This window comes from Fusarium flagelliforme (assembly GCF_020744385.1).
Source record: "Fusarium flagelliforme strain FIESC 12 MPI-CAGE-AA-0113 chromosome Unknown B0J16scaffold_1, whole genome shotgun sequence".
NCBI lineage: Eukaryota > Fungi > Ascomycota > Sordariomycetes > Hypocreales > Nectriaceae > Fusarium > Fusarium flagelliforme.
The window spans coordinates 2,188,799-2,210,467 of record NW_025763503.1 but is presented as its reverse complement, the minus strand read 5'-3'; the positions used below and the strand labels follow the sequence as shown (position 1 = coordinate 2,210,467).

The following is a 21,669-nucleotide window of genomic DNA, read 5'->3' as shown; positions in this document are numbered from 1 at the left end:
TGCCGTTCTCCACGTGCTATATGTGCAGTGCATTCTACAAGAATCTTTAGAAGAGAATGGACAGCCGTCGTACTATTTACATGAAGTAGCGGTGTCTTGCCTGTATGAGGCAGAAATCATCCTGAGCCCCTTTCTGGGGCGCATATGCGTTAAAAGAATAAAGCCTCGTCTTGAGAAGCCGACGCTGTACACGGAACCAAATCGAGTTCCTCTGCCTGGTCCAACGCTCGCTCTGAGCAATCGCTGCAGGAAGCACAAGAATATTTCCTCCCTAGACCCCATAAAACCCCCGATCAATGCGGAAAACCAGTCAAAACTCCGATTAAATGGGTATGTCGAAGATGTCATCATTATCGTAGTAGGCGTATCACTGAAGCTGCTATTTGGCTCATTTGAGTCCAAACATGGTTCTGGTACGTGACTTGCTCCTGGCCTTCTTTTTATCTTTCTTGGACGTAGTTGACTCGTTGTCATCGTCGTATTTGGCCTTGTGGATCCTAGTTCATGTCAGTAAGCATATACTGAAAAGGATGTTCAAGCCAAACTCACCAACTGTTCCCAACCATACTCATGCCCTTGGCTTCAGCCATGCGATAGAACTTGGCGCTCTTCCTGAGGTTTTTCTTGCAGCCAATACCTTGAGCATAGCAGAAACCGGCTTCAGCCAGCGCATCGACATCACCCCAGTCTAGTACATTGGTTAGTACGTGGCTTTCGAATAGGTTGCACGAATGAGACTTACTACCGGCGATCTCGAAACACCGTAGAGCCAGGGACTTATCCTGCTCAATTCCCCAGCCATTCATGTGGCTCACTCCCAATTCGTAAATGCTCAAGGCAAATTGAGCTTTTCGAGTCCTTCGCTCTACCACATCGACGTGCTTGCCTTCCTTCGCATGGCTCTCATCATCCGCGATCTCGACACTAGCGTACTCAGCAGCTTTTCGGAGCCATTCCACACCTTCTTTCTGGTTTGCGCGCATGCCCCATCCATGGCGGCAAGCCAATGCGTAAAGAAGCATGGCGGTCGGATCGTTCAAACGAGCGGCATAGCGCAGATGATATGTTGATTCCTTCAAATCTCCACTTTCATGGCATGCGATACCCTTTGACAGATGCTCCTCCGCTGTCATCTCTGAAGCAGTAGGCGCTGTCGAACGAGCAGTAGGCGGTGGTCTAATCGTACTTGCTGTGTCGCTTGTAGCTATTGAAAGGGGAGTACGATCTCGTCCACGACCCCTTGGTGCATCCTCCGAAGCTCGCGATTCCTCAGCTGATCTGCTCGGCGTAGGAGATAGTTCTGGCATAGGAGGTGGTGTTGTCTCAGACTGAACCTTTCTCAATTCCATTGATGCTTTCGGCATGGGGCTACCCGATGCTAAAGAGTCATCTGGAACAATATCGGCCGAAGAGCTCGAAGGTCGGGTCGGGGGTGATGGAGGAGGAGCAGTCTCGAATTTGTGAACGTCGCTCGGGGGGACCATGGGCTGTTGACAGTCGAAAGGCGCCTCGGCAGTTTCTTCCTCGGATCCTGTTCGCTGGATAGCTTTGCCTCGTGGGAGTGAAAATTTAGAGTAGATATAGGACGGTGCGCCCTTGTCTCGATCTTCGGCCTGCTGGTCAAGGAAGGCCTCACTATGCATGCTCACTGGTGTATGAGCCGAGTCATCAGCCAATATGAACGAAGGTTGGCTATCAGAAGAAGCTTGTCTCAGGGGTGGCTCCATACCAGGTGTGCCAGACCTGCTCATAGGTCTTGAGAAGTTGAAGGAGGGTCGAGGAAGAGCGGATGATTCGGAACCGATGGAAGGTGATCGTCGATAAGATCCCACTGCTGGCGATGCCATTGCACTTGCAGATGACAGTTTTCGTGGAGGCAATGAGTGGAAAGAACCCGCCATGTTGTGATCCTCCTCGGACGGTATTGCTGGGGATGAGACATTACTGGGCGCACGTCTTCTCTGAGGGAACAGGTTCTGAGGTGGTGCAAGGCCAAGCTCATCAAAAGAATGCATTCTGGGCTTATCTGGTGAGCCGGCGATAGATCCACTGACTGAGCCGCTCGGTCTTCGGGCGGAGAGTAATGAAGCATTGTCTTCTCTCCGGGATGGAGATGATTCGAGTCGTCTATCTGACTGGGACTGCGTATCGCTAACTAAAGGTGAGGGTGATCGTTCCGTTCTGGCGCCATAAAGCGAGCTTGCCTCATCGATATGGTCCAAGACTCGTCCTCTAGAGGGAGCTCGTGGAGGTATCGCAGGTACCTCCTGATCGGGAGTGGGCGGTATCCGGCTCATTCGTGGATGCATAGATACAGGACGCTCAGCATCGTCGGTGAATGCATCCTCTACTTCAGTCCTCATTCCAAAGCCGGAAGGGGGACGTAGAGGAGGGTGGTCGCCAGCTTCGGAGCCAGAATCTTGTGATAAGGAGCGAAAGTAATCTGAACGTCCCTGAACAATCAAAGGACTTTCTGTGGTTAAAGGGGGCAGGCGACTCATTCGGTTACCCTCCTTGGCGCTTTCTTGAAGTTGCCTTGCGAGCAGTCGACTCTGCATGGCGAAAGCGTCCAGTGGGGACAACTCTGGGGGTACTTCACCAGCGACATGAAGGCGAGGTGAGCGCAAGGGTTTAGAGACTGTAGAGAGATTCGAATTTGACGAGTCCGATCGCAAGTCGAGTAAAGACGGACGTGACATGATGGTCGTTTTGCAGGTCAGGTCCAGCTACCGAGGTCTGCTTCCATGCAGAAAATGAAGTTGAACAGCAAATGCGCACGGCGAAAGTGCGACGGCGACGTCTTCCAAATATTCCAGCTCAGTTCACTACTCCAGATCTTGCTCGACCAAGTTAGCTTGATGGGTTTCCGCTTTGACGTTCCGCCGGGTCGAACAAGCTGGCGCGGATGCTCTTAGGGACGAAGATCTGATGTTCTAAGTAAAAATCGTGGGCGGAAACATGAATAGGCGGGAAATAGTCCTGCTATGGCTATTGGCAAAAGATAGTAAATAATGCGCGATGGCTGGTCAAAGACGTTAAGAATGACGGCGAGTCGAAGGCGAGACAACAGCCAAGGAGCGATCGGCGGCGGAGAGGATCTTGCGCGGGCCGCGCTATGCGATATGTGGTACGGAGATGGTCGATGGAACAAAGTTGAAACAGGCAGAGAGCCAGGAGTCCAAGATGGAAGTCCGTGGAGGACTAAAAGGCAAGACAAGAGGGAGAAAGATGATGTAGGATCGGCAGCGAAGCGAGCGATGTCTTGGTATATACTTGAGAATACTGTGCTATTTGCGCTACGGTAGATGTTGTTGATGAGGGATTCTCATGGGTGTCGATAGACGTTGAATGACGTTTGGCTGATACTGTAGGTGCGGTCGGCTGAAGAATTGGAAAAGCAAAAGCAACAGAGGGTACGAGAAGAGAATACGCAAAGCGGTAGAAACGAGGGGCGAGTGCGTAGTGATTATGTGAATGACAATTCAAACAATGTACATGTAGCGAACAATGGCGAGTTGTCTTGGATGAGATGGAGGTGAGTAGAGGTATAGACTACGGTAGGTGGGAGGTAGTGGAGGTTTAAGGTCCATGAGACCCAGACCAGGCGCTACGCCCAAGTGAAAGTAGCCCAGAACATGGCCTCCAAGGACCTAGAAGAAGCTAATTTACTTGCCCTGTGTGGCTTTATTAGGCATGCGTTACAGTGCACACGATTGATGGAAGAAGAGTGGAGGCCCATGCCATTGGATGGATCAACAATGGATCCAGTCCCTTTCCCTTTTTTTCTCGACGGGTCCATTCATGATGGGACATGGATCAGAAGAGGGTACTGTATGGATGTGAATACTGATAGATACAGACAAAAACAAAAACGCGTTGAATCGAAATGTACGGTATGAAAAAGGACGCAATGGTCGAGATAGGGACAAAGCACTGGCAAGATAGATCAGACTTACATGTGAAGTTCAAAAGGTCATTAAGTTTGAGTTACACAACTTGTAACCTCTGTGAAATTTGGACGCCCCTTACAGTACAGTAGGTAGGACGGGACTACACCATACCCACACCCATGCTCTCGTTTACACGATCCAATCTGATATCCATGATGGGATCAATCTATAGTGTAGTCTCATAATATATTCTATCAAAGCACGAAGACCCCTCTCTATCGCCACTTGATAACGGAAGTCTGTGCTCACGATGTGCAAATCTTGTTCTGCTGAGGGAATTTAGCATCGCCGCCCGCTTACCACGTACTATCACCCTCTCAGCCTCAACATCGTATCTGAAGTTCAAACTCTTGATTGAATACGAGGACCCAACATACTGTAGACTACGCTGATCTGATATCCCACCCCGCTTTAGCATACAATGTCCAAGTCTAACTCAATTTCTCCGAAACTAAAACTCATCCAAGACCAAGACTGGTCCCCTCGTGACCCAAGGGGGCCTTGATTATTGACTACCGTGCTTGTCAGCATCATGTAATGCTTCTTTTTTGTTTTGATAGATAGGTACGAACGAATCCACTCGAGACGGAGACACAACCTTCTAAAGGTAGGCGAGCTCCTTACCCTGAGCCAAAAGTTTGATTAGATATGTACGATATTAAGATGCTTTACTCGGAAGGGCAGCTATCTTGTAACTTGCCTGGTTAAGTTTCATCGGCTTTGGTCAGTTGCATCTAATCTCGTTGCTTCGGAGCAGAGGACCAGCAACCGCGGTAACAATAACAAGGGACTAATAACATATCAAATGACCTGTATTTTTGCATTATAGTCTATGTTTGCTGTATCTTGGGGCTCTCTAGCCTGGGAATAATCTTGTTTTCTAGTCGTTGTAGACGCTTCGACTATATCGTATGTCATCGTCCTTGTTTCTTGACGAAAACTCGAGGCTATCAAAACATACATGGATGGATACATACAAACACAATGCGATGCCGGATACCAGACACAAGGCAATCTACGGATACCTAGCAATGCAATGAGACACCAGCCAGGGGCTTCCTCGACAGACTCCACCAATTCCAAGCCGCTACCGGGTCCTGGTGCACTTTTTAAGGGACCAGACCAATTCGGTTGCAGCCACAACGCCTCGGTCTGGGGTACTTGGGCCTCCATTGCATCAGGATCCAATATGAATCATTTCCATTAGCAAAATCACTACTGTATTTTCCATCCGTAATTAAGAACTGTTGCCCATTCAATTGCACTATCCACGCTTCGTCGACACCATTTGAAAGTCCTCGTGACCGCTAAGCACTAGGTTGGTTGATGGAACTATCCTCAGCCTCACCTTGCCATTTGAATCAAGCAGCAAAACCAACGCTTTCTTAGTGCATGGCACCTTAAGATAGAGAGTATGTATTTGGGGCTGGGTTCAACATGGCCTCTTCATTGCCCCCTTTTATGATAGTGTATGTGATCCAGGATCCGTTGGTTTATCGTACCGAATTATTATCTTGGAAATCCCAACAGTGGTCTAGAAGGTCATTCAGTCCCATCGAATATGGACCCTAGATTCGCAGTCGAGTTCTACACTAACACCGTATCCCTCCGCTCTATGCACTAGACCAAAGCACCCATGGCTACATACATTTTCTCCGCCCCAGGATCACCCTTTTTTTAGCAACCCATGTGCTGCGCCGGTCAAAGCCAAGGGACCACAAGGCAAATTAAACTGCACGCGTGTTCATCCAGACTTAGTTGAACCACGACTTTCACATGGACTGGAGATTTGTTAGACATGAAAGACGCGTACACTCATTCTTCAAGACTAAGGTGCACTGAACTGCCTTGCTAGATCGAGATGTCACATCAAGCCACCGCTGCTTGTGCTACAGAGAAGTATGCAAGGGCACTTTCCAGTGACGCATGCGACCAACAGTATGTGCCGTATCATAATCCAGACTCGTTGCTGCGTGTGGCTACGGTTTCACCACTGCAATGACTGGTCGCATTCTGTCTGCACATGTTGTCTGTTGCAAATGCTGTGGATTCGTTTGGACCTCTCAAGATTCGGCTAGTACTCTTTGGTGATCTTTCCCTATGACCATTCCGGACCCTGAATTCTGATCTTGATTGTGTTGGAATAATGATGGGTTGACTTGATAAGCCAATCACATATTCTGTTCCTTGAAGCAATTTCAACGACTAAACTCAACGACTTCAAGTACAGACTGCCACTGTGTGTTCTCTACCAATGACTGGTCATGACGTTTTGTTAGACTCTCTCATCGTTAAGCCCCTCTGCCGAAAATCGTCAAGACGTCGCTTAATTGGGCCATGTCCATGACTGTCGCGCATCCATCTCTCTTACTGCCGTCTCTCGCTCCGCCAATAAGTATCATGAACCCGGACAGTTCATGCATCATATAAAATAACAGCCCTTCGCTTCGTCACTAGAGTGTCTGAGTATCCATTATTTACGCACGGTCAATTGAGGATTTCGTCACTAATCTCCGTGCTCACCTTTTGTGACAGCCACAAAGCCAGTAAAGATCGACTCCATGGGTGCCGTGATTCCAAGATCTTCCAGTAAAGAAAGAAGAAAGTGCAGAAGCTTTGGGAGCTCCCCATGTGCTTACTTCCGTGGCTGCAGATCTCAATCAACTGTTCCCTGTCAAGACCGTTACGAATTCGCAAGCTAGGCACTCTGGTACTGTACTGTACTGTAAGCAGACTAGCGACATCTTTTTTTACCCTCTCATGAGACATCAAATCCATATCGAATGTGCTTCATATACTGTATACTCCAATTGAAGTTCATATATTGCAACTTATATAGTATGCCTATGCAAAAACGCAGTCTCTTAACATTTACAATGCTGCTTAAGATCACAACTAATCCAGAACGCCTACCCTTCCAACGCATATAGCAGTGGACTTTTTGTATGTCTAGGTAGGTATGCTGTCCTCTACCAATGACATTTAGGCTAAAGCCTATCTGCTGAACCAGTCACTCTCATCTTTATATATCTCTCAAAATATAACTCCGCCCGCTTACAGGTCCTTGGATCGCATCTTCTTGAGACGAGCCGCGCCCTCAAACAATCCTCGGTCAACAGCAGCGGCCACAGTCAGAGTTCCACCGACAATGGCGCAAAGTCCAGCAAGGAAACCACTGAAGGTCTTGGCCTTCTCTTCACGGTTGACAACCTTCATGGGGGAGATATCCTGATGCGACTGTTAGCTTCGATATCACACCGATGTTGATACAGAGGTGCACTTACGTAGGAGAAGAAGACTCCAGGGATACCACCGCTGGTGTGTTGACGCTCTGCGTGACCCTCAGCAGCATCGTTACCACCTGCCAGGCTTCGTCTGTGGCTGGTCACGGAGTACTGGTGAGTCTCGACGCTGCCATCCTCAGCGTAACCATAAGCCCCAAGACCAGCGTTGTCGTCCTGCAAGAGACCAGCAATCTTGATGCCCTTGTTATCCCAGCCGAGGGGTAGGTAAGAGGTTGGCACAATCTTGACAAAGTACATAAAGTTGTAGTTGGGGTCGTGGGTTTCCTGGTGAGTGTCGTCGAGAGGGTTCTGATGATGGTTGGTCCAGAGCGTGTTCTTTGCGCCGACCTTACGGGCGATGTGGTCGGGGAGCTGAGGACCGAAGCGGAGAGAGTGCACATGGTGAGTGAAGTCATGCGTGTGACCCTTGGGCACATCCCAGTAATTCTTAAGATCGTGAACGTGCATGTTGCCGCTGCTGAAGCTTCGTCCGGGGGCGAAATGGAAGTTACCAATGACCTTGTTCACGCGCAGGCCTCCCTCAATGCGGCAACCCTCGTCACGCTGAGCGTCCAGCTTCTCGCCATAATGCTCGCGTTCACACTGCTCAACGCCCTCACCACGGCCAAAGGCCCACGAGGCCTGGGCATAGGCCTCGCGAACTTCGTCACAAGTCTGACAACAACCGGCTTTCTGAGCATTGGCAGGGGGTTGAGCACCGTAGCAGCCACCGCAGTAGGAGGGGTCGAGGTGGTGGGCGGCATCATCGTGGAGCGAGAGGGACTTGGTATCGATAACAGCACCTCCTTTGTTCTCAGGTTGGAGGCGGACTTTGTTGACACCATGCATAACTCCGTGCTGCTGCTCGCCAGAAACATCCATGACATCGAGAGTCAGTAGCTCACAGGGCATCTTGGGAAAGGTAATGTTAAGATGAATCTCCATGCGCTCGCCTATAAGACAAGATTGTATCAGTATTGGTTTCGAAAGAGCGCAGATAATCCAATGGCAGTGGATGCCTTTCGCATACCTCTTCCCTTGTCCACAATCAACTCAGGATGTATATCAATGCGACGATACTCTGCCCATTCGCCCCAGGACAGGAACAGGACCACCAGCAAGGATACGATCGTGACGATACCACCACTCGTCGTTCGAATTCGCGCTTCATCGACTGTCTTGGTAAAGGCATCAAGCCTTGTAAATCTCGATTTTGGAGCCATGGCGATCTATCTGCGACAGCGATAGCCGGGATAGTTGTTGAGTTGAGAGTGTCTTGAAGTTGCGGCACCAATCAAAAAGGAGAGGCAGGTACGGTTGCGAGGAATTGGAACGGATATACAAGAACAAGATATCAGATCAACCGTGAAAAATGAGAGACAGCATTTGTCGAGGTTCTCTGTGTGATTTCAGATCTGCACCTGGCACTCGAGAATCCGATCAAGCAAAAGAAAAAGAAAACACAAGCAAATGCGAGAATAGAAAGAATTACAGTACAAGTTGTCGTTTTCCTGAAGTGTAAAGGCCACCTTTTTCCTACTGCGGCTGACGTCCTGTTCTAAAACGTAGCTCCGGGGGCGCTTTACAGGGTCTAGTCCCCTCCATGTCATTACGCTAATTCAGGACAGGTCTAGCGTCTCAGTTGGTCTCCATTTTCCTACATGAGACATCGCAACTACCAAATGGAAGAACTTTGTAAATGCGAATCAGACATGAGCTGCTGTGAGAAGTAGCGAAATCAACATATAACAAAACGTTGGATACTGATGCACTAAGTAATGATAGTGGATCAGAAAGACCTCTTGTTCGGCGTCAGTACTAAAGCAAGAATGCAGAGTACCTTGACTGTGACTGTCTCAGAACAAAGACTCAGGTCTTTCTTGTCTCTGGTTGGCCGCGCGGGTTTCGGGTCTCCACTGAAGCTCTTTGCGCAACCGCCTAACGTCGATTTATTGGCAAGGCTGAGAAATTCCAGCTTTCTTCCAAACTCAACAAACAATTGCGACTTGTGATACCTTTTTTGTCTTCGCTATCAACAAAGCATAGGATCTCATCTTTGATCAGACTCTACAGTGCTGCTATATATCATATCCTGATAAATTTCTCTGCCCATTGTTGTTCCAGTCAGTTGCGACATCTACTCACATCACGTCAACATCATGTCCACAAGGCCACCTTCTCGCGTTGTCTTTGTCGGCAACATTCCCTATGGTATGTTGAACCTCCGCATGCTCAGCGCATGACATCTAACCTCTCTCTCAGGTCTCACCGAGGAACAAATTACCGATATCTTCAGTAGTGCTGGCAAGGTCGAGCGTTTCCGCCTCGTTTACGATTCTGAGACTGGCCGACCCAAGGGTTTTGGTTTCGCAGATTACCCTGATACAGGTACAACAATCGAAGCTTGATTGCCCCCATTCATTTCTAACATAAGCGCCTAGACTCTGCCTCTTCCGCTGTCCGCAACCTGAACGATTATGAGATCATGGGCCGAAAACTTCGCGTCGATTTCAGCAACGAACAAAAAAGCAGTGATGACGACAAGGACCAAAGTACATCCGGCTACAACGCACACGCTTCGAACGGTGCGGCACCCAGCTACAATTCACAGCCCAGCACGCTTCCTCCTCTGCCCGCTGGAAAGGAGCTTCCACCTGGCGTTACTTGCACCGATGCTATTTCACGAACACTCGAAACCCTACCTCCTCCTCAGCTTCTCGACATTCTTTCCCAGATGAAAACTCTCGCGACCACAGAACCGCAGCGAGCTACCGAGCTTCTTCAACAAGCGCCACAACTGGGATACGCTGTGTTCCAGGCTCTGCTGCTCATGGGTCTTGTTTCACCTGAGGCGATCCAGTCTGTTGTTGAGCCTGGAGCGCCACCTCCGGCAGCTTTCCCTCCTGCCCCCATGCCTGGCTTCCCCGGTGTGAGTAACACTCCGCCTGTGGCTGCTATGCCATACCAGGCACCACCCCAGCCTTATGCTGCCCCTCCTGCTGCTGCCCCAGCGCCAGTTGCGCAAGACCAGGAGGCCCTGATGCGCGCAGTCATGGAGCTTCCTCAGGCCCAGATTGATATGCTTCCCGAGGCAGAGAGGCAACAAATTCTAGCTCTCCGAGCCAGCTTTGCCGGACAGCGGAGGTAAACTTGTATCAAAGAACGGATTACGGAAGGTCTTGAGGAATATTTCAGTACCGCATACCGAAAAACATGGCAGGACCCTTCGTATCCTGGCTTAGGTCGACATTGGGTGTATCAGGCGTTATGGCGTAGAATTGGCTACGGATTTGCTGTTGTGAATGCCATACCCGAGGACGGGTCAAGAGAAGAAGTATTGTAGCTAATTGCCATATAGTGCTGCAGATAACTGCACGCAACTTGTTATGCTGCGTTTGGGATGAGATCTCATAACGCATAAGGCAACAGGATGGCGATCTCTCGCTTCAAGCTGATATATCTTTGAACCAAAAAATACTATTAATATAACATTACAATATCTCAAGTATACTCATATCGATCCAAGATACCCATAGTAGCCATCAAATTACTACAAGTGCAAGTTGTTCAACTACCCTCGTCTTGGATGGTCTAGGTATAGGGTGGGCTTTTAAGAATTGCCCAATTTCAGTTTTTGTGCCACAATTGCATCTTATGCATATTAAAATGATGAATAGTTCAAATAAAAAAGAATAGCATTGGTTATTGTTATTATAGGTTATCTGAGAAGTAGAAAATGTTACTGGTGGATGGTTATCGACAGCCGGTGAAATGCTTGTTAAGGTATCGAATTTAACACCTAACACGAAATACACAAGTCATAAATACTAAGATATGACAAATTTTAGAAAATCTGAACGCTGACATTATATTCTTGGGCTCGGAGCAATTTTGTTTCTAGCTACACCACCGGAAGAAACCCCAACCATCTACCAGCACAAGACGAATGTGTATCCCTGAACGAAAACTCCGAATCCCAAACCCATTTCATACTACTATATTCCTGAACACCAACAATACAAAGAGAATGAAGCGGAGCTGCAAGTTCGCTGTTTGCCTTGTATACCCCTGGACAGAAAACGTAAAATAGCATGCTTTGCTCTTCCTCTCATGCTTCGTCCGGCAAATGTTACCGCATTAAACAATATTGTATACCCTCTTGGCGATCATGTAGCATGCGAGGCCAAAGAACAACAAGCCACCGGTAATCCAGAAGAACCATGTGAGATCCCCTTCATACTCTTGGCCTGGTACCCACACGTTCATACCCCACAAACCTGTGATGATGTTCATAGGTAGTACGATCGTTCCGAGCACAGTGAGCTTGCCAAGAACGTCGGCTGTCTGTTCTTGACGCTCGTTCATGCGTATGTTGATCTGTGCGAGGTAGTTACCGTGGGAGCGAGCAAGAATCCTGGGCATGTTAGCGGGGTTCTGATATAAGTAAGAAACGACTTACTTCTCATAGTGGCCAAGATTGGCAGTCATGGTAACAATGTGATCTTGGATATCACCAAGATATAGACCAATTTCTGACCGTGGTGCAACGTCCCATCGTTCGTTGCAGCGTTTCGCAAAACCCTTGATAACGTCTGCCTTGTTACCCAACAACCTATAGAGCTTCATCACTTTCTTTCTGCACTCTCCCACCTGCTGGAGCATATCTATGTTTGAGTCGGAGGCCCCCATCGCTTCATCGCTCTTGGAAGGTTCATCATTAAGCCTCTTATCAGCAGAAGAGTGCAGCTTTAGGATGGCATCGTCAATATCATCAACTTCTGTTTCGATTTTCTCGATCAATGGCGCAAAAACGTCGGTGATGTCGTCAATAATGGCGTATGAGATCCAATCCGAAGAAAGTATCAAGTAGTCCTTCAGCTGTCGAATTCTGCGGCGGACATTGGCTGGATGTGGTGTCCTCGAGAAATGGAAACTGATGACCCCCTCACGGAAGACGACGACGTACATATCCACAGGCTCCAAAAAATTGTTGCCTTCTTCGTCCTGATCAAATGATCGGTAGTTGACAAAGTAATAATGTCGGAAAAGCTCGACCTTCTCGCGAGCTTCCTGGAGCATAATATCCTCTGCAGTAAGCGGGTGAATGCCGAATGCTTTAGATATAACTTTCATCTCAGCCTCAGTGGGACGGAGGACATCAAGCCACCAGACTGGCCGCTCGCCGTACCTAATCATTTTTTCGTTTGAGTCTCCTTCAGTATTCTGAGAGACCTGCGCCGTTTCATCTGCAGATTTCCGACCACTGGGCGTGGCACGGCCAGACTCACTTTGCGAGATGACATGTGCCAAAGGATCTTTGAGAGGTGATATGGTCCCTTCGCGTGATTCGTAGTGATCGTGGACAGTTGATAGGGATGGTTGACGTGTGTGAGCTTTTGGGTGCCCATCCGTGTTGAGGTTATGGAGTTTGGTTGGTACCATAGGTTCAATGTCCTCATCGTCGGATTCGTCATCTGAAAGCACCCGAGGGTCTGGAACAAAAAGTTCGCGGAATCCACCCCCAGGCTGAACCAGTTCGGAAATGGTCTGACTATGGACTGTGCTCTGGAACTCCTCGTTGAAGTACGTGAATCGGTATGGTGACTCTTCGACTGCCTCGTAAAACTGTCCTTTACGTACTGGGCGTAGGCGACCATTGATGAGCTGCGGCTCGGTGATACGTTTGACTCGACGCTCTTCTGTCCGGTCCTCTTTCTCCATGTGGCTCCATTCCTCTAGAATGGACAAGTCAGGCCATTGGCCACGGCGGCGACGCGTTCGGTACTGCCGGTGCTCGTGAGCCTGCGATTGAGCATCATCGTCGCCAAGCTCCGACATGCCAGGAGCAGGGAAGCACACATCCTGCTCGGCTTCGGTCGCCATCCTACGGTTCATGTCGGGACGGCCATCCCGTATGTCATCAATGTCGGAGTGGCAGTCAATCTCGCCCATTAACCGATGCGGAGAGTCGTCACGAGCGCCGAGTCCGTCTCGTATCATGACATCCCCTAAGCTGAGCTCTATGCGGTCGGCAGTGCCAAATGTAGGCGAGCCGGGCATTGATGGAGGAGCATTGACATCGTAATTGTCTCGTACGCCGGATGAAGTTCCTAGGCGCGTTGTTGAGGATTTGTTCGACGCGCGACGGCTTCTCGTGCGATTCGACCTTCCATCACTTGCACCGTAGCCAGAAACTATCGATTCGCCAAGTAGAGGTGCGTTTTCGTCCCATGTTGCGTGCTCCTCCTCAGCAGAGACCGCCGGTATCGATCGCAGGCGATTACTACTCGAGCCTGTATATGGGGATACTGGGATACCACCAGGAGCTGGTGCAGTTGAGGTTCGTCTGGGACGCAATGGCTGGTGATCTCTGATAATCTTATTAGTAGGCGTCATGACAATACTCCACATGTGGATAACTCACCGATGATCTAACAAAGCTTCACTGTCAATACTGGTATTGCTTAAGTTTGCGCGAGGAAGATTAAAAAAACCCTCTCCTATAGCCTCGCGATCCTCATCATGCTCATCGTCGTCCAATGCCGCAAAGCTCTTTCTGCGCGTCCTTTTCTTCCTACCACCGCGATGTCCCTTCCTCTTCCTAGCCTTGGATGCGTTGGAGTTATTTGAGGACTCAGGAGCCTGGGGCTGGTGCGGATTTGAAGTAGGAGGGGTTGACACGGGTTTGCTCGGGCTACCCAAGTCGGCAAAACGATTGCTCGACATTGTGAGAGTCGCCGATAAGTCAAGTCAATGGCGAAGGAACAGAAAGGAAAATTCCGAGGATAGGTGAGGAGAAAAGCCAACGCCAAAGGTGTACGTAGTGGTGCGAGGTCTCGCTTGCAAGCCGCTGCAAATGAAGAGGTAGGTAATGATGTCAGATCAAAGGTTGACAGGGGATATGCCCTTTTAGTGTGGTTCGCACTAACATGCAAGCGGAAGAAGGAAAAGTCAGGACGAATGTTGGTCCATTTTTTCAAGTGAAACCGATACTTTTCTGATGGTCAAATAAATTGGCATGACTATGAAATCTTTTTTGAATCAGGGTACACTTACTCGTGATTCAGTTGACTGCAGCTGCAGTTGAATGCACTTGCCCACGTGAGGACTGTCATACACCAAAATGTTAGCAGGTCGACGACAGTGACTTAGACTAACCTTTAGCGCATACAAGCTGCAAGCAGAAGCCACCAATGGAATTTATCCAGGGACAAATGCCCGCAGCGAACGTGCCTTGTAGGTGCCCTGGGGTTGGTAAATATGGGTCCTTGCCTGGGCTGTTGGATTGTCGAATGATTCTGTTCTGCATGGCCAAACTTGGTATGAAACACTGTGCTACCTCAGTATAGACCTCCATAGGTACTCAATAATGATCATTACCACGAAACCATCACATTATCCTTAGGCATGCATAGATGTTGGATTATAACATTACCTGGCGAAATTGTCGATCGAGAACACCCATACTGGAGTGAGATGGAGGGTTAACTCATCTCTCTATTTAGGATTAAAGCGAGATTCTATTTATCAGATTAATATTAAAGTCGAACATCCGCCTCACACCGATGCTTCAAGACATTCTCCAACATGAATGGAGGAAGATGTTCGGGCTTCTTTAGTCTTTACGAAATTACTAAACTGCTGGGAGGATACTATACTAATGCCATTCAGGGCGATGAGTTGTCCAATCTGAGCGCTCAGAACTTGTTCATCAATTCCACCATTTTAACCATCAAATAGAAAAGGCGCGGTGGCGGAGTGGTCTAACGCGATAGACTAGAAATCTATTCTCCTCGGAGGCGTCTGTTCGAATCAGGCCCGCGTCGACTTGAAAACAGTTGGACTCTTCAAGAGTCCTGGTCAACCTTTCAATCTTTTTGTCGTTTTGTTAGTTTTCAAGAACAATGCTACTCTACCCAAAAACGTAGCAAATACAATGGATTTCAAATGAACAAATGTGTTGGTCCTTGCAAAGGTGTACGGCAAGAAGTAAAATAAGTAATGTCCATATTTAGGCCCATTTGATCTTTTTGTAAATTAGGCTATCATATTGTAGAGGTATCTATATTCTGAATACTTTTTAACCAACGGCTTGGTGTTAACAACTGTAAACAACATTCATTCTGAGCACCCTCAGTTCTGTCCGAAATCCCACAATTTGACAAACAGGTTATCAGGCTCATCAGCACCCTCATTGGGGAAAAAGACCTTCTTAGGGATATGGAACTCGGTAACAGGGGCCTTCTTGATCTCCTTCGCTATCTCAGCATCGAGAAGCTATCAAAAGGGTTAGCATCTTTCCAAAATGTAAATATTAGGGGAAAGCACTTACGGTAGCGTATGAGTGATCAAGGAAATCCTCCATGTTATATGACTGCTTAGTGAACTGCTCAGAGATAATTTTGGAGATTGTCGCAACATTAGGGTGGTAATGCGACTGCAGCTGGACAAGCTCCCACAAACAACTGTCAATCGCTTGCGTGTGGATAGGATCCGTCTCGTCTGGCAGGAATGGGTCTTCGGCACCGTGCTCCTCGATGTGCTTCTTCACCTCTGGGTCTCGAATCTCGCGGTGGATCATGAATGTGCACGTCGGGTGACGCTTGAGCAAGTTGTAAATCCAAGGTGTGACGAACACAATAGCTCCAGGAGGAGCGTTCAGTGAGAGACGAGCAAGACGCTTGATGAAACTGGCCACCAGGGCAGCCGGAAGATGTGTCGAGGCAAGGAAGGTGTCGAGAAGACGGAAGAATCGAGACCGATGCTTAGAATGCAGGATGTCGCGATCAAGGAGAGAGTAAAGCTTGGTGTAGAAGGATGGATAGTCGAGGTTTCGTTCTGAAATCAAGTAAAAGACGCCAGAAAGAGCGAGGAGAGAAGTCGAACCGCCTGCATCGTAGCAGTCTGTCAAGAAGTCCGAGAGAACCTCGGGCTGCGCGAACCAGGGCGCAATTACTGTCGCGAGGACTTCGAGGATCTGTTTTCGTTGCCTTTGCCCATCTTCACCGATAAGGCCCATCAGAGCAAACCATGCCTCCTGACCTTGTTTCTTGTGCTTGTTTACGCTGCAAAGAGGGTGTCCCTTCTTCTTGGGCTTAGGAATATAGAAATCCTCGAGCTGATCCGCAGACTCAGGCACGCCATCGAGAGCTGAGAGCAACGAGAAGCAGCGTTCAAAAAGCTGTGGCGAGGAGCTGTCTTCCTGCGTCTTTATAATATGCTTGACAACATCGAATGTGTAGAAACGAAGATCATCATACTCTTCCACAAATTCCTCGATATAGGTCTTCATCACCTCCTCGTTGTCACTCTCAAGTAAGGAAGAAACAATTTCGAGGAGGAAAGCACGCGGGAATGTGTAGTCATCACGACTGTAGAGAAACTCACCCTCGCCTTTGAGCGTCCTCATACTCAAGGTCAGGGCTGTGGGCGCCAGTTCTTCATCCCCTAGCATAGCAAGTAGAGTTTTCTTGAACTCTTCAAACTGCTTCTTGAGCCAGCTCACGACAGTTTTGTCCTTGTCAGAAAGAGTCTTCTTGGAAGTCATGGATCCTTGAGCAAGTAGCCGTAGAAAGATTCGGCACAGAGCGACTGTGGCTAGCATACTTTCTGTGTCGCCATTCTTGAAGCCATTAGCAGTACTGAGAAGAACAGCAATGTCGTTGTAGTTTTTTCTCGATTCCAAAATGCCCTTTTCCATCAGAAGAATCTTGGTGTTGGGGTCTTCAGACTCATTGCTTGATACCGATGAGCGTCGACGCTTGGTGGGTTCCTCTTGGATGGAGGACCTCTTGCGCTTGGAGCGCTCAGAAACCGTTTTTGACATGTTGAAATATGAGATGTTGATCGATAGAATAATTCTTTTGATAGAAATATGAGTGAGAGAAGATCTAAGCCCCGCGGTAGGCTTAAAATCCACGAGAAAAGTTGAATATCAGAGGCGATTAATGGTCAAAATTGATACTTCTCTCATCTAAGGTATGAAAAGGGAAATCTTCAAAATCTTTAGACGTTGAAAATTTGTCCAATCAAAGTAAAGCTGCATTCACACGGTAAAATCCCGGCGTTCCAGATCTACTCAATCAATCAAGGTCACGTGTTTTTGATTGTTGCCGAGCTAGCGCGATAAAACCTCAACCTCACTTCCAGCTCTCCGATCAACGACAAGCCCCGGATACCCCCATCACGAACCATCTCACAATGGCGTCACGCTTGGCACGAAGCGCCGTCGGTACGTCGAGAAACCTCGAATTCCTCGATTCGAAGCCAATTCGACCCCAATTGGCGCACCGTTGACTCCTACTGACCCCCGATATGTAGGCGCTCCCCTCCTCCGACCCGTCCTCGCCCGCCGAGCTGCCCCTGCCTTCTCCGTTGCCGCCGCGCGATACAACAGCAATGTTCCTGCCGAGGACCCTAAGAAGAAGGCTCAGAGCATTATCGACTCTCTTCCCGGTAACAGCATCCTCAGCAAGAGCGCCATTCTCAGCTCCGCCGCCGCTCTCTCCATCTACGCCATCTCTAGCGAGTACTACGTCATGAACGAGGAGACCATCATCGCCGTCTCCCTTCTTTCCGTTTGGGGTGCTCTGATCAAGTACGGTGGCCCTGCCTACAAGGAGTGGGCTGAGGCGCAGAACAACAAGATCAAGAACATCCTCAACAGCGCCCGTGCAGACCACACCGAGGCTGTCAAGGGCCGTATTGAGGATGTCAAGCAGATGGGCAGCGTTGTTGAGATCACTAAGAACCTGTTCGAGGTTTCCAAGGTAAATTCGAAGTGCCGGTTGGATAAAAATATGGGCTATGGCTGATTACGGTTGTTTTGTAGGAGACTGCCAAGCTTGAGTCTGAGGCTTTCGAGCTCGAGCAGAAGACCGCTCTGGCTGCTGAGGCCAAGGCTGTTCTTGAATCCTGGGTCCGATACGAGAGCCAGGTCAAGCAGCGCCAGCAGAAGGAGCTTGCTCAGTCCGTTATCGCCAAGGTCCAGAAGGAGCTCGAGAACCCCAAGGTCCTCCAGCAGATCCTCCAGCAGAGTGTTGCTGATATTGAGAGTATGTGTCACCGATCTCGGCCAATCTGATGGCATGGCTAACTCACTTTTGCAGAGATCGTTGCCTCCAAGGCCCAATAGATAATTCCACGCCGCTAGAGTCTCGATCACCGAATTCCACGGTTTTTCTTTGTACCCCCTTTGTGTTATAAAAACACCTGTGCATTAGCCGAATCAATCAAGACCCTAGTTACTTCATTGCCGGATAGCTGTTGTCTGTGAGATCTCGAGGTTTGGGTCCATTGTGTTCAAATGGGTTTATCGGAGCTGTAAATTGCTCGTCGGGAAAGGTCGGGATCTCCGACATCGCCTATTCTCGGCGGATCGCAAAATAACAAAAAACACATCTACAACACAACAGCTACAGCTGCCGCACTCAAATAATGACTGAATGAAGTGAATTTACCGCATGTTGTTATTAATTCACATTAGCCGTATGCTTTGGGATACTGACGGTAAGGTTATTATAAATGATAGTTCAATCTGCTATTTTGCAAATCATGGGTTATGTTGGCATGCATGTCTGGTTTAAATTCTCATGCATTTGTACAAAGAATCATACATTTGAAAGGACTAAAACCTCAACGCCTATCCCAAGAGCATCTCCTCCATTGTTCCATTGCCCCATTACCCAAAACGATCTTGTTAAGAAAATAGGAAATGGTGATTATGGAATGCAACTGAGTCAATGCTCAAAATACATTAAACATAAATATTAGTAGAGAGGCCTTGGTTCCTCCCATTTCTTCATCTGGGGCGTGGCTTTTGACCCCTCTGGAGAATCTGTATGCAAGTCAGGACCGAGCGACACTCGGCCACTTCGTCGTCTTCTCGCCCCCTCGCCAGCGACAGGGCCAATCCATTCCCAAGCACGTCCAACCTCGCCGCTTCTTCCCTCGCGCTGACTCGTTCGGACATTGCTGTTCTGTTCTACCACAGCTCGGACTCGCTGCCAGATGCGCTCCCGTTCAGACAACGAGTGCACAGTACGGAGAACGTCATCTCTCAAGTTTGGCAGAAACAGCCACGGGTCGTCAATGCCCTCCTCACCCAGCTCCTTTTGGTTAGCAAGCCTTCCTAGAACGGTATCGACCAATGCGGGAATCTGAGCTTTTGTAGCTACATGCTTCCGGTATCGGGCCCGCATATAGAAGATGCCCAGAATGGCACTGATCAAAAGTCCAATTGTGAGTCGATATCTTGCCAAACTGAGTCGGAGCGATCGTTTGAGCGCGCAGGTGAGCGGAAGGCGAGCGAGAGACGTGGACGATAGCTGTCGATCTGGAAGATCGGAGGAATCGGACGATCTGTAGGGTCGATAGTGGATCTGGTTAGTCCATGGTCAGAAACAGTTGAAGTAATAATGTTGTTGCCAGCTTGGCTTTTCCGACGTTCAAGTAGAAATAACTTACGGTGCTGTCTCAATGATCTCGACCTCTTCCCTCGTCGCAACTTCGCCGATAGCGGCGGCCCAAAGTTCATCAAATTCCTCCTCGCTGAGTCTATGGGAGCGTTTGCGACTGACAGTCTTCTTAAGCTCATGTTCGGGAATGGCAGGAGAGTCTTGCTTATGACCATCTTCAGTAACAAGTTCACCACACTCATACTGGGCTCGTCGTTCTCTGAGTTCTTCAATCGCCTTATCGGCCACGGCCTTGACACGCCTGGCCTTCTCACCATCAGGCTCACAGGTGGGTGGGACGGGGACCAGACCACCAAGGGACAAAGGGTGAGGCTTGAGAATGAAGCCACTCTCACAACGAACTGAGTAGTCTCCGTAACAGTAAGCGTGGGCCGGGCAAGGTTCGCACTGGGGCTCAACGAAAGGCAAAAGAGCGTCTGGAACAGGAATGTCTGGAGACACAAGCGACTTTGCTTGCCCACCAACCTCGCAGTATCCAACAGCTATCTTCTCTTGGCGATACCAAGCAAGGTATGCTCCGAAGAGTGATAGAAAGAGCACCAAGAGAGGAGCCTTGAAACCGCCTTTGCGGGTAACCTGGCCCACAGGCTTGCGAGGCTCGACAGCTGTCTCGCCTCGACTCGCGGCTTCCTCAAGTTCCAGCTGTTCATTAGGTGTAAACTCCTCACCGGGTTCGAGCAAGTCCGGTGTCGGCTCACGATATATAGGAGTTTGAGGTTGGTAGGACTCCTCGTAGTCGTCACTGTAACCGCCTGTTCTGAGCCGTGATGAAGACTTCACACTTCTAACAGAATCACCTCCACCTGTGCGACGGCGGTTGGTGGGTGTTTTGTTCTGAGCCGGGGAGCTTCCACTTTGGAAAGGGTTATCGTATGTAAAAACACTCTCTTCGTGGTCGGGTAAAATTGTTGCTTCCTCTTCCTCTTCCTCTTCCTCCTCCTCTGCTTCAGGTTCTTGCTTAATCTGTGGTGTTACGGACCTGCGCGGCTGACGGACAGAGCGAGGCGCCTCATAGTAATCGGGCTCGTCAGTGTGCGAAAGCGCGCGGCTGACTGATCGAGTGCTGCGCTTTGTGGGGCTTTTAGGCGCAGGAGTCATAAGAACATCATCCTCAACCTTAATGCGACTTGATGTCTTTCGTGGAGACTTTGATCGCTTCTTCACCGTTGAAGGGGGAGGCAGATCATAATCGTCCCAAGTACCGTTATCCTCGGGACTGCCAGCGTTCACGATCCCCATGCTAGACCTCTTGGCGCGCGCGCGCTGAGCTCGAAGCTTTGAGGCCTGGGGCAAAACATGCTGTTCCACTAGTTCAACGAGCTGGGACTTCTTTGCGGTTCCCGGATACTCGATGTTGTGTGTGACAAGAATTGATCGTAGGCGTGGTACGGTAACAGAGCGCGGGTCAAAACCCTCTTCGAGATAATCGTCGATATCGGCCATTGCGATGACTTAGCTTAACGGACAGAACGATAAGCGAAGAAAGTATAGGGCATGGACGAGGATGATAAGGTTGAATAATATGCAGGCCGCAGGAAGGAGACCGCCCACGTTTTCTAGCTTCGTAGATCAAGCCTGAGGTGCAAAGAGTTTCAGAGTAACAACAAAGGAGAGCAGGCAACCACTCTTGAGTCAGCGATACCGATTTTGAAGGCTGACACCACAAAGTATAAGGTAAAAAATCCTTTTTCACAAGAATATTGAGAAGAGAGCAGAAATTCTGCAGTGGTGGGGTGATGGATCGTGAAAGAACCGTTTGTCTCTGGGTTGGCAAGCGAATTGTTGATGACGGGCGCGGGAGAGACCCTTGACGCAATGACAATTGATAGCGCGGTTGTCTGTGGCAACTCAAATCAGGTTCGCGACCACCCTGTAACTTTGACCCGCTCAACATGTCGCTGAGACAGGATCCTTGCAGCACCGCCACAGATACAAGCCACATTATGCCACCTCACTACA

General features: G+C 49.0%; 7 protein-coding genes and 1 non-coding gene across 8 annotated transcripts; 3 read left to right on the top strand and 5 right to left on the bottom strand.

Moving 5' to 3' along the window:
- Positions 1–119: 119 nt before the first annotated feature.
- On the bottom strand, positions 120–2,855 carry B0J16DRAFT_12255 (uncharacterized protein). Its single transcript, XM_046121620.1, has 3 exons — positions 743–2,855; positions 550–688; positions 120–497 (listed from the first exon to the last, which is right to left on the bottom strand). Exons 1-3 carry the CDS (start codon positions 2,697–2,699, stop codon positions 389–391), a joined length of 2,205 nt encoding a protein of 734 aa, XP_045988700.1. The 5' UTR covers positions 2,700–2,855; the 3' UTR covers positions 120–388.
- Positions 2,856–6,749: 3,894 nt separating this feature from the next.
- Positions 6,750–8,754, bottom strand: B0J16DRAFT_295924 (endoplasmic reticulum vesicle transporter-domain-containing protein). The gene is made up of 3 exons (XM_046124426.1): positions 8,265–8,754; positions 7,235–8,187; positions 6,750–7,178 (listed from the first exon to the last, which is right to left on the bottom strand). The coding sequence occupies exons 1-3, from the start codon at positions 8,455–8,457 to the stop codon at positions 7,005–7,007; spliced, it is 1,320 nt and encodes a 439-aa protein (XP_045988699.1). The 5' UTR covers positions 8,458–8,754; the 3' UTR covers positions 6,750–7,004.
- A 380-nt stretch (positions 8,755–9,134) lies between these two features.
- B0J16DRAFT_408720 (hinge domain of cleavage stimulation factor subunit 2-domain-containing protein) lies at positions 9,135–10,737 on the top strand. Its single transcript, XM_046133048.1, has 3 exons — positions 9,135–9,445; positions 9,497–9,622; positions 9,676–10,737. Exons 1-3 carry the CDS (start codon positions 9,394–9,396, stop codon positions 10,380–10,382), a joined length of 885 nt encoding a protein of 294 aa, XP_045988698.1. The 5' UTR covers positions 9,135–9,393; the 3' UTR covers positions 10,383–10,737.
- A 355-nt stretch (positions 10,738–11,092) lies between these two features.
- Positions 11,093–14,244, bottom strand: B0J16DRAFT_366310 (uncharacterized protein). The gene is made up of 3 exons (XM_046130081.1): positions 13,659–14,244; positions 11,694–13,604; positions 11,093–11,648 (listed from the first exon to the last, which is right to left on the bottom strand). The coding sequence occupies exons 1-3, from the start codon at positions 13,958–13,960 to the stop codon at positions 11,372–11,374; spliced, it is 2,490 nt and encodes an 829-aa protein (XP_045988697.1). The 5' UTR covers positions 13,961–14,244; the 3' UTR covers positions 11,093–11,371.
- Positions 14,245–14,978: 734 nt separating this feature from the next.
- B0J16DRAFT_t46 lies at positions 14,979–15,060 on the top strand. Its single transcript has one exon. It is a non-coding gene; the product is annotated as a tRNA-Ser (tRNA).
- A 151-nt stretch (positions 15,061–15,211) lies between these two features.
- B0J16DRAFT_12163 (CBF/Mak21 family-domain-containing protein) lies at positions 15,212–17,222 on the bottom strand. The gene is made up of 2 exons (XM_046121607.1): positions 15,567–17,222; positions 15,212–15,511 (listed from the first exon to the last, which is right to left on the bottom strand). Exons 1-2 carry the CDS (start codon positions 17,058–17,060, stop codon positions 15,368–15,370), a joined length of 1,638 nt encoding a protein of 545 aa, XP_045988696.1. The 5' UTR covers positions 17,061–17,222; the 3' UTR covers positions 15,212–15,367.
- A 105-nt stretch (positions 17,223–17,327) lies between these two features.
- B0J16DRAFT_327338 (uncharacterized protein) lies at positions 17,328–18,743 on the top strand. Its single transcript, XM_046126088.1, has 4 exons — positions 17,328–17,465; positions 17,555–18,003; positions 18,066–18,288; positions 18,343–18,743. The coding sequence occupies exons 1-4, from the start codon at positions 17,435–17,437 to the stop codon at positions 18,366–18,368; spliced, it is 729 nt and encodes a 242-aa protein (XP_045988695.1). The 5' UTR covers positions 17,328–17,434; the 3' UTR covers positions 18,369–18,743.
- Positions 18,744–21,485, bottom strand: B0J16DRAFT_327334 (Man1-Src1p-C-terminal domain-containing protein). The gene is made up of 2 exons (XM_046126087.1): positions 19,700–21,485; positions 18,744–19,594 (listed from the first exon to the last, which is right to left on the bottom strand). The coding sequence occupies exons 1-2, from the start codon at positions 21,151–21,153 to the stop codon at positions 19,003–19,005; spliced, it is 2,046 nt and encodes a 681-aa protein (XP_045988694.1). The 5' UTR covers positions 21,154–21,485; the 3' UTR covers positions 18,744–19,002.
- Between the last annotated feature and the right edge of the window lie 184 nt (positions 21,486–21,669).

Coding starts and splice junctions, on each gene's coding strand:
- B0J16DRAFT_327334 (XM_046126087.1), bottom strand. CDS start 21,153: ATGGCCGATATCGACGATTATCTCGAAGAGGGTTTTGACCCGCGCTCT. Junction 19,595..19,699: donor GAGATCATTGAGACAGCACC/GTAAGTTATTTC, acceptor TCGACCCTACAG/ATCGTCCGATTCCTCCGATC.
- B0J16DRAFT_12163 (XM_046121607.1), bottom strand. CDS start 17,060: ATGTCAAAAACGGTTTCTGAGCGCTCCAAGCGCAAGAGGTCCTCCATC. Junction 15,512..15,566: donor TTGATCACTCATACGCTACC/GTAAGTGCTTTC, acceptor CCCTTTTGATAG/CTTCTCGATGCTGAGATAGC.
- B0J16DRAFT_408720 (XM_046133048.1), top strand. CDS start 9,394: ATGTCCACAAGGCCACCTTCTCGCGTTGTCTTTGTCGGCAACATTCCC. Junction 9,446..9,496: donor TGTCGGCAACATTCCCTATG/GTATGTTGAACC, acceptor CCTCTCTCTCAG/GTCTCACCGAGGAACAAATT. Junction 9,623..9,675: donor CGCAGATTACCCTGATACAG/GTACAACAATCG, acceptor ATAAGCGCCTAG/ACTCTGCCTCTTCCGCTGTC.
- B0J16DRAFT_12255 (XM_046121620.1), bottom strand. CDS start 2,699: ATGTCACGTCCGTCTTTACTCGACTTGCGATCGGACTCGTCAAATTCG. Junction 689..742: donor GTGTTTCGAGATCGCCGGTA/GTAAGTCTCATT, acceptor CCAATGTACTAG/ACTGGGGTGATGTCGATGCG. Junction 498..549: donor AGTATGGTTGGGAACAGTTG/GTGAGTTTGGCT, acceptor GACATGAACTAG/GATCCACAAGGCCAAATACG.
- B0J16DRAFT_366310 (XM_046130081.1), bottom strand. CDS start 13,960: ATGTCGAGCAATCGTTTTGCCGACTTGGGTAGCCCGAGCAAACCCGTG. Junction 13,605..13,658: donor GAAGCTTTGTTAGATCATCG/GTGAGTTATCCA, acceptor TAAGATTATCAG/AGATCACCAGCCATTGCGTC. Junction 11,649..11,693: donor AATCTTGGCCACTATGAGAA/GTAAGTCGTTTC, acceptor TAACATGCCCAG/GATTCTTGCTCGCTCCCACG.
- B0J16DRAFT_295924 (XM_046124426.1), bottom strand. CDS start 8,457: ATGGCTCCAAAATCGAGATTTACAAGGCTTGATGCCTTTACCAAGACA. Junction 8,188..8,264: donor GATTGTGGACAAGGGAAGAG/GTATGCGAAAGG, acceptor CTTGTCTTATAG/GCGAGCGCATGGAGATTCAT. Junction 7,179..7,234: donor CTGGAGTCTTCTTCTCCTAC/GTAAGTGCACCT, acceptor CAGTCGCATCAG/GATATCTCCCCCATGAAGGT.
- B0J16DRAFT_327338 (XM_046126088.1), top strand. CDS start 17,435: ATGGCGTCACGCTTGGCACGAAGCGCCGTCG. Junction 17,466..17,554: donor CTTGGCACGAAGCGCCGTCG/GTACGTCGAGAA, acceptor CCCGATATGTAG/GCGCTCCCCTCCTCCGACCC. Junction 18,289..18,342: donor GAGTGTTGCTGATATTGAGA/GTATGTGTCACC, acceptor TCACTTTTGCAG/AGATCGTTGCCTCCAAGGCC.